The 10159-nt window shown below is 39.8% G+C and overlaps 1 protein-coding gene across 1 annotated transcript in view; it reads right to left on the bottom strand.

The window, feature by feature from the left end:
• Positions 1 to 10159, bottom strand: part of Utrn (utrophin) — a 522813-nt gene that overhangs the window by 41992 nt on the left and 470662 nt on the right. Inside the window, exons 64-65 of the mRNA XM_023712207.1 lie at positions 8092 to 8258; positions 5793 to 5904 (exon numbers count right to left, since the gene is read on the bottom strand). Of these exons, the coding sequence (XP_023567975.1) occupies positions 5793 to 5904; positions 8092 to 8258 (279 nt within the window). The remainder of the gene's footprint in view (positions 1 to 5792; positions 5905 to 8091; positions 8259 to 10159) is intronic.

Here is a 10159-nt window from a genome sequence, read left to right as displayed (position 1 = left end):
GCAGGACCTATGCAACAAGAGTTGTAGCTTTTTGGTCTGAGAAGGTCAGTGAAATGCCCTCAGGATTTATCCTGAGATCCTGCACCTCAGATTGTAGAACCTTTATCAGTGCAGCCATGTGGATGAGTCACGGCCAATGCTTGGCCTATGTGCTCTCTGTGAAAGCCTGACGTGGGCCAGTGGCGCAATGGATAACGCGTCTGACTATGGATCAGAAGATTCAGCCTTTGAAAAGAATGAAATCTTGTCATTTTCAATAACAGATGAACCTAGGTGACATTATATTAAATGAAATAACAAGATATAGAAAGATCTCATTGTATAATCTCATTTATATGTGAAATCTGAAGAAAAAAAAATTGTCAAGCTCACGGTAGAAGAAATAAGAGTGGTAATTACCAGGCTTTGAATATAGGTTTAAAAATGGAAAAATACAACTCTCAGCTATAAGATGAATAAATTCTGGAGACCTTGTGTACCGCATTTAACAATATATTATATATTTGAAATCTGTTAAGATAGACCTCAAAAAATTATGCATCCCGACAGCACATAAAAATGTTTCTAATTTGAATTAAATATCAGTTGTTTGCAATGAAGATAATTTTAAAGAAGATCCAATTAGGATCGTTTTCACTATGAAATTAAATAATCATAAACTCTCATTCTAATAAGAAAGAATTTTAGAATATGATCATTTTAATATAAAATGAAACAGTTTTAAAAATACATGATAATCTCTGAATTTAAAGTAGAGCACAGGGACATGGAAAAAAACAAACAATTCTCTTGATCTAAGAAATATTACACTCTTAATTCCTTCTCATAGATGAAGAAATTTCCCTCCATTATATCTCTGCAGTGCTAAATGCCCGTGCTGCAGCTGGAATGGGGGCTCCTCAACGCGTCGGCTCATGTGTTGGAAGTGTAGTTATTGACACGTAAGACCCTTCAGTGTCGCCAGATATGGAGAGTTAGTTATCAGGAGAGTATGCTCAGGATAAAAAGCTGTTTGCCCTCCTTCCCTCCTTTGTGAGTGGGATCCCGGTCCCCCTCCCTCTCTTGCCACCGGCTGATGCGACACAAAGTCCTCTGCCCCCTAAGCAGACATGAGCACCCCTCAGCGCTGGGGCCTCAGCCTGTGCAGACTCAAAACCTCGAGCCACATACACATCTGTGCACTGTAAACAACACAGTTGACGACACATGAAGACAGGGCAGCTGCTAAATGCTCATTAAGCGTCCACGTGCCAAAGGCATGCCCCCACCCAGGGTGGTGTCGTGGGAAGGGGGTGTAGCTTACAGGGAGGAGGCCCTTAGGTCTCTTGGGGGATGCACTCTTAAAGGGAAGAACAGGAACTAGCCTCTTCATCATTCTGTTTTCTGATTCACAGTGGAAGCAGTTCACTCGGTCATGTGTTCCTACCACGTTGCGCGCCGCAAGGACTGAGCCTTGGGCCTGAGATGGCTCTTCCCCCCAGGTCACAGCACCAGAGCGCCCCCAAGTGAAGGAGGAGCATAAGGAGCTCAGTGAGAAGGGACTCAGCCCCCAGCTGGGAGGCTCCAAGGCAGGATATTTGGGCTGAAGGACCCACCAGGGCAGAGCTACTTACCTCGTGAGGGCCTAGAAACAGAGCCGGGGCCAGCAGAGGACCCCAAAGTCACTCCCCCAAGGCCACTGGACAAACGCGGCAGTGCGCTTCACTTTGCTAATCCCCTATGTGGCCTCCAAGCCAGTCAAGCTGAAAGGTCTCTGGCTCTTCCCAATGTCAAAATGACCCCAGAGGCAAACATTGTGAATTTATTCTGGACATCAGGGGCCACAACAGTCAATCATGAAAGCGGACTCCAGGGCTGCTCTAGGGTGGCAAGGTCATACATGTGTTCACAGTGAAGGCAATGTCTTCAAGGGATTAACGGGAATTATCTTTTACTGTAATAATTTGATTTTCTTTATTTTTATTTTTGCATTTTAGGGAATGGTCTACAAGGTCTTCAGGGTCTCACTACTAGATCAGACTAGTGATCCGCCTGTTTACAGCCTCCCAAGAGCTGGGATTACAGGTGCGTGCCACCACACCTATTCTCAATTGCTGCCTCAGCACGCCCTGGGGGTGGGCCCAGCCTGGTGAGATTGAACCCCATCCCCTGCGCCTGCTTGCAGGTGCTTTAATCCACTGAGCTATTTGGCCGGCCCTAATAATTTGATCTTCATTTAAACATTCACAGTATTTTCCAATCATGCCTTTAGCGTGTTCTATTACAAACACCTTAAATACCTGTCCGAATCCTGTTAGCTGACTCACGCACTGCTGGTCTTCAGATATTTGAGCACAAATATTGTCACACATAATAAGCTGTTCCGTTGGTGGAATATTTTTGGAGCTCTCAAGAGCCCAGGGCTTAAAATAAGGTTTATAAACAGCAGAGTTTTTAACAATAGAAGCATTGAGATAAGGTTCATAAAGGATCGTATAGGGAAAAAAAAAAAAAAAAGATCATGTCAGTGATGTGAGTGGAGAATTTTCTTAACCAAAAATAGAGATGGGTTATGAGAAATGCAAACGTCAAGATCAAGCAGTGCTTATTATGATCATGCTGAACAAATAAATTCATATTCCAGTTCATTTTCTAAGGTACACATTCAATGAGTTCAGGGAATATTGGGTAAAAGACGGATGAGCCATAAATACAGCTTACATGAAAGAAGAGAGCAAAAAAACTTAACAAATGTGTTTTAAAACTGTTTTGGAAAGCAATTACTTGTCATTTGTCATGATTTAATACAAAAGTATGCCTTTCAAAGATGAAGCTTATGTGTATTTCTAGTGGGTCAGGGACTAGGAAGACACCTCAGGGTAGAGTACTTGCCTAGTTTGTATAAGGCTCAGTGTTCAACTCCAAGCTTAAAAAAAAGTTTGAGGGTCACATGCAGAAAATGATATGTGAGCTGCGGACAGGTCACTACTCGGCCTCGGGAAAGGATCCAGGCCTCCCAAAGCATGTCCTGGAAAAGACCCCAATCCTTGATGTCCAGAGTGTGCTGTAATCTCAGAAATGGTTGCAACGACTTGGGAGGTACGATGTAGCAGAACTTCGGGGGCAACTTACAGATGTCATTCACAGTGGGTTGTTGGAGAGCAGGATTCTCATGGGGGGTAGTGACTGGCAGGCAGGGTCCTACCGCCCAAGGGAGTTAAATGTAAGTTGATTCTAAATTGCGTGGGAATGTTTCTAAAAACCATTAGGAACTACTGCATTTAAGAGTAAGGAAAACAGTAATGTCATTACCATAATACATTTACTTTCTGATCTTGCTACTCTGAAATTAGCTCTTTACAGTCAGTTCTTTCAGTCTCCAGCTATTATCATATAAATATGAATATTATATTTCTTCCCAATCTGAATTCCTTATAAGATCTGAAGAGCTCTATACAACCCACTACCTTTCCTTTAATCCTCTGTCCTCACACCATCCCTTTTGCAAAAAGTTCACTCTTTGTGAAGTTCTCTCCAGGTGGGCTTCATGGAAGTGAGACCCCAGCAGTGACACACAGCCTGTTTCCCAGAGGAGCCTGGGGGCTGGCTGGCTGGCTGGCTGCTCCATTATTCCCATCTTGAAATTTTAATAATTTTTATCTGGGCTCCCATTCTCATTTTTCAAATTGTGTTAACAGAGCTCCCTTGTGGAAGAGGTCCCCTTTCTTTCTGTTGTTCATTACATCACCCACTTTCACAACTCCCCTCTCCAAACCACCGTGTGTGACACTTCTCTGTGAGCTGCCCTCCCACTCTGCTTCACCTCTACCTTCACTCGCTACGCAAAGGTCAACCCCTCTGACAGACTTCTTATCTAAAGCGCTTCCTCTAATCCCTCTCTCCCTATCCAGTGTTTAAAGGCACTGACTACACCTATAGCCGGCTCCTTTCATTGTCGCCTTATCCGCTGTCACACATCCCCTCCTCCGAAATGAGAAGCAAGTGAGAGATGGTGTCCTTCTGGTCAGAGCACTAAGCCAGAGCCGAGGGTGGAGGCAGGGATTCTCCCCTTGAGACTCCTGAGCCTCTTGGGAACTGAAGTCCTGACTGAAAGCCATTTTCTTGAAATATAACTATGAAAAAGATCAGAGTCTCTGTGTCCCAGGCTCTAACCTGGGGTAGAAGCCTAACACAATAGTGTCTGGCTTGGGATGTAGCTGCCCTGCGGACACTCCCACTGGCCATGGCTTTGTTAGTTTTCACTTCTTGGGGTTCTCAGCTCTGGCTGTGCTGCCTCCTCCTGTACCCCTCATTCTCCCATTCACATACCCAGTCACCTCTGCACAAATCAAAGTGTATAGTGTATGTGTGTGCATGCACACACACACGCACACACACGAACCCACAGCTATAAAACAACCTATCATTGACTACAATCTGTCCTTACTTCAGTGCCTTGATAAAAGTACTACACAGTGAATGTGCAGTGCTAATTTTAGTGAATAAATAAGTTCTTCATAGTAATAAATGATGCTTCATAAACTGTCATGGAAGGAATATTCTTTTTGGCTAAAGTGAAAAATGATGAGGGTTATCCATTATAATCCTGTAACATTTTCTAGCAATTTAGAGTCCCTGAAATAATATAACATATATAATATATGTATTTTTAGATGGGGTCTTGCTGTGTAATTCAGACTGGCCTTGAACTTAAGTCAGTCCTCTGCCTCAGCTTCGCTGCGATTACAGGCATGTCACCATGCCCAGCTGTGTATATTTTATAAGTATTGCTGCTTTTCTGTTAAATTTATGATCGAAAATCTAACTTAACTCCCTAAACCAAAGAAAATGTACAACTGACTGAATCTTGGCATAATTGGGAAGATAAAGAACAGCCATTGACAGAAAATGAGGATAATTTCAGACAAAAACAACTTTGGATCACAGGAACAACAATAACCAGGATGCCGTGCTAGTGGGTTACATTAATCTTTGTGATCAGAATGTAAGAGAAGATGGATCACTTTTGGAAAATAAATTGGCATCAAATGTTTTGGGCATATAAAAGTTCATATTTGTTATTTGATATCACCTACTTGGAGTGCCTTATTAAATAGAAATGGAATTTATGTAATATATGAAAGTTCAATCTTCATAAAGATATTTATAATGGCATTTTATAAGATCAGGAAATTGAAAATAAACAAATGTCCAAATTTAAGGGATGAGTTAAGGCAAATTATAGCAATTCACTCAAAGATTTTCTAACAAAGAAAAATTATACTGTATGACAAGATGGGCATCAGTTATTATACACAATGTCAAATGAAATAATCAGGACAAAATGCACACATATAAAAGTAAAAACAAAATCAGAACACAACACTAGAAGGTAGAATATTCAGGGGTAACATCTATGAATATGCTTATTTTTTTCATTTTCTACATTTTTGCTAATATAATACAGTAATTAATTACAGAAGCATTTTCAGAACATTGTTTTTCTTCACATGGTTTTAGTTTCAGTGTAGATCATTGTTACGTCTTAAAAAGATTTTAAAAATTTTAAGTTTAAAATCAAAACACAAAAAGTTAAAGTAACATTTTCTAAACTAGCTATACTCTTACTACATTAATTCATTCATTATACGGGATATGTTTATAAGAAACAAAACAACAAAACAATAGTAACGTAATCTTGAAAGAGGTTTTTTAAAAAGAGTTAAGTGATTAAACCAAATCCAAATCAAAGTTTAGCACGCATGAATTCAAAGGTAAACATATATTTTTAAGAAAATAAGTTCAGTACTCACAGGTATGCAATATTCCACCATTGGATAATGTAATTTGTGACCTTTTGCTGTTCGACCCGAAAAAAAGCAGCTCTGGCAGACATCATAGTTAAAATGCTTGAGGCTTCGATATCTAGAGAAAAAAAAATTTATTGACTTGCATACGTATTAATTAGTCCAAATCCATCTTTAAGCGTATAGAATATAGAAATTTATTCATTCAAATCACCAAGGAAATAAAAAGTAAGCGTTGTCATAAAAATGGAATTTGTTTAGCACTTCAGGTTCAAACTAGGAAGAGAAAACCACCTTTCCAGTAGAACATGAAAGTATGTTTTTAGAATTTAAATCTCCAAAACATATTTCCATCTGCTTAGACAAATATCCATGTCAGATGATTTCCTCTATTATTTGAATATAAATAGAAAATGAGAGGTAACAAAAGACTTGTGATAATTTGGTTCACATATCAAAATTTAAAATATCAATTAAGATCAGTAATAAGAAAGGATCCTAAAGTTTGTTCACAAAGGCAATTTCAGAATGCACATGTTAATAATGGGTTTAAACTAGTCATTCAAAAAGAGAAAAAAGAAAAAGCAAGAGATATCTTATAACAGCAAATGAAAGAAAACCTTGACCTGCATGTATTCTTGAAAAGGTTTTTAAGACTTTTGTGGAAGAATTACACTGTACACTCACTTCCGTTTACATTTTATTAGCTATAAGTGAAACTCTATTACATTTCTGTGGATCTGAGTGAAACACATCCCCCAAATCTTTCATGTTGGCTGCACAGCTGGGATAATTAAGAACATAAGTTATATCCATATTGCTAGAAAATAATGAAATGATAGCACTGAAAATGGAAACAAAACGTAAGAGTCACATGAGGTTAATATTATAAAGTATTAAATGCTGAGTAGCTTCTACGTGGCTCGCAAAATGTTGCAAGTTGGGCTGAAGAACATCAACCTCTCCACAGTTAGGCAGCTGACTTTGAGCAACCCCTTGGATGAAACATCCCTGATCACCTGTATTAACAGTAAGTCTTGACCTATCAGCACAGGGTGCCAGGTATGACACACGTTTCCTCCCTAAGCAAAACTGTGTTCACTGCGGAGAGCCACGCTCTGCTTTCATTGGTAAGAAACTCCTACAGCGCCAGCACGTCTTAGCAACGTGATCTTCTAAGTGTTTCTCAGTCTGTCTGGCCAATAGCAGCAGCGTGATACACTCTCAAGGCCCCGGATGGGGCTTCTGGTTAGGCCTGCAGGGGACTGAATCAATTGAGGAGTGCTCCTTCTTCCTCCTTCCTGGAAAGCCACTGGTAATGTCTAGAAAAGTCACTGGTAGAGTGAAGTGACAGTGAAAAATGGAAGTGGCATTTGATGACTGACAGAGCATAAAGATGGAGCTGGGCATGCAGGTGACCACTAAGCAATGGTAACAGTGTTAGGGCACCCGCTTCAAACTTCAATCACATGAAAGGAGGATATACTTCTCCTTTATTTATGCTACTGTTAAGCAATCGTCTGTGACTCTATTTGAAACAATTTTCAGTTTAGCCAACATATCGTAAGTCTAAGATTACATTAAAATTTAATTTAAAATTAGTGAAAACTTCCAGCAGTATTTATAAAACTTTTGAAAAAACTACAGTATCTATATGCACAAGTGCAATATTTAAATACTGCTTACACAGTTTTGTTTTGTTTTTTTAATTTTAGGGGTCTACAGGGTGTTCAGGGTCTCATTGCTCGATCAGACTCGTAGAGATCTGCCTGTTTACAGCCTCCCAAGAGCTGGGATTACAGGTGTGCACCACCACGCCCAGTCTCAGTCGCCTCCTCTGCGTGCCCTGGGATTGCATCCTCTGCCCCAGGCGCTTTAATTCACTGAGCTATTTGGCTGGCCCTACACAGTGCTTAAATACTGGTGCTTGTTTACAAAAATGTAATTTCAAAAACCTCAGAAGAAGTAACAAATTCTACCAAGACTATATTATTATAATGTCACGCAATTTCCCTGCAAGAACATTTCTGTGATCGAGGTGAAGAGAAATTCATAAACAACTCCGCTTCCGAGCCGAAGTAGAATAAATGATAATGCGATAATGATAGTGATAATAAAACAAATGAAATGTAGAGATTAAGAAGGAACATCACCATCACACAGATGGAACGGGAGGGGCCTCCCGCGTAGTTAGGAGGTAAGACCCACGCGAGGTCTATTCGGGCAGGGCGAGGAGCACGCTGCGGAGAGGTGGGGGCACCAGCCACGCGAACAGCGTGCGGCTGTCCCTAGCGGCGCATCTCACCTGAACCCCACAATGGGACACTCTTTGCAAATGTTGCACTTGGCCTGATGTTTTGCAGTCTCGGCTGCTGCGACCCGATGCAGAACTGGCAGCCAAACCATGGACTGTGGTTCCAAGCGCATCCAATCGATAAACTCTTTCACACTGATCTCTGGCTTGTTGTTATTCTGGTAAAGAAACAAACATACTGAAAGTGAAGAGCACTGTTTCATGCACACTGCAGCAAGCGTTTTTGCTTCATAATCTTCTGGGTATCTATGCAGAATGAAGAGAACAGCTATGTCACTCCAGGCCAGGGAAGTCACAAAAGTTTTAAGTTTCAAGATTAAAAAATTCCAGACTTTAAAAATAGATGAAGCAGAAATTGTTATATGATATAAAGAAAAAATTCTTATTTTTTTCTTTTGTTTTTGAAAAACCAAACTTCAAAATAAAGCCAAGCATTTCTAGGTAACCTTTTCAAATAAATACTATTAATTCTATAAAACTCATTTATCTTAGCTAATGTTACGGTTTGGGTCCAAAAAAGAAAAATTCCCTTAAAAGACTCAGAGGTGGGTGTCTGGAAAGGTGATCGGCAAAGGGGGCTTCAGCTCATTGATGGGTTCTCTATTGATGAGTCCATCACTGACTGTGCTGGCTGCATGGGGGCCTGACTGGAGGCAGTTGGCCATGGGGTGTAACCTGGAAAGGTACCATGATGTCCCCAGCGCCTTCCCCTCTCTCTGGCCCCTTTCCTGTGCTCCACCTCCTGGCAGCCATTAGGTAAGCAGCTTTCCTGCACCAGGCCCTTCCATTTCACTCTTTCTGAGCCTGGATGGAAGGCCTGGAAACCTGAGCCCAAGCCAAGCCTTTCTCCTTCAAGTTGTCTACATTAGGCATTTTGTCCCAGCAAGGAAAAGCCAACTAACACAAGTGGTAAGAATCTGTGACATAAAGGACCTTTTCACACTTGATGCCCTTCTCAATCAACAATGGAACACCCATCTCTGACAAAACAAAACAAAAAAGGGGACATACATGAAGGACCATTTTGGAGTGAAAAAAAATATATATATACATATATACAAAATAGAATAGATATACAGCTACCTTCTACTACTTCAATGAGAAGAAAGGTCTGTACAAATAGTCTAGACAAGATATCATGTCTGCATCTTGTCCTCTGAATAACTACTATGACGACAACAATATGTAATGTATTAATTATTGTAACTGTCCTACTAACCTCTTTTGAAACTATTTCATTGCTATTTTTTCTCACTAAAATGAATTAAAAAATTGAACAAACAAACAAAAAAAAGAATCTGTGACATAAACACAACTGATAACCTCAGAAACTTGAAGGCCATTCACAATGCTAAATGTCACTCGTCCTGAGGCAGTCCTGTGAAATTCTCTCATTGGAGGGACATTGCTACAAATGCATTTTTTGGGATTTCCAAATCTATTATAATAAATTGTATAAAATGTCTCCATCCTTTTTCAAATGCTAATGCTAAGAAATATTTCTATGTGCAAAGTTAAATTCCACCAAGATCATCTCCACTGTTGTTGAGGTCATTCGATGAACCAGCATGCAACTACAAATCATGTTCAGAAAAATCATTTGGTATCTTTTTTTAAATAAGAGAAAGGACTATTATAAAATGTAATAACCCATGACATTGATTTTCTTCAAAGAAAGCATTTTAGCATTTTTTTCCCCTCAGCAGTGATAAATCACTGCCTATATTTTGGCAAAGTATCCATAGGATTGTACTTCAGTATATATATAACATTAGCATCATTTCTAAAGTGTCTTTATATACAGTAGCATTAAATAGAAACAGGAGAGCTTTCCCACATGAAAATTAATAAGCTTGATCAATATAAAACTAAGCACATAATTTTCTACATGTACATATATTCTCAAAGAAAAGAATATTTTAATAACTTTTTCAATTTATATTTTAAAAAATCTTGCCTACAAGAAACTTCAAGGGGGCTGGAGAGATGGCTCAGTAGTCTAAAGCACCTACTTGGAACAAGCTTGGCAAAGCATCAGGGACCGCAGTTCAATCCCCCA

This window comes from Octodon degus, unplaced genomic scaffold, assembly GCF_000260255.1.
Source record: "Octodon degus isolate 3935 unplaced genomic scaffold, OctDeg1.0 scaffold00024, whole genome shotgun sequence".
In the NCBI taxonomy this organism is placed as follows: domain Eukaryota; kingdom Metazoa; phylum Chordata; class Mammalia; order Rodentia; family Octodontidae; genus Octodon; species Octodon degus.
Note: the sequence above shows the minus strand (reverse complement) of the source record. Positions and strands in the feature narration are given on the sequence as shown.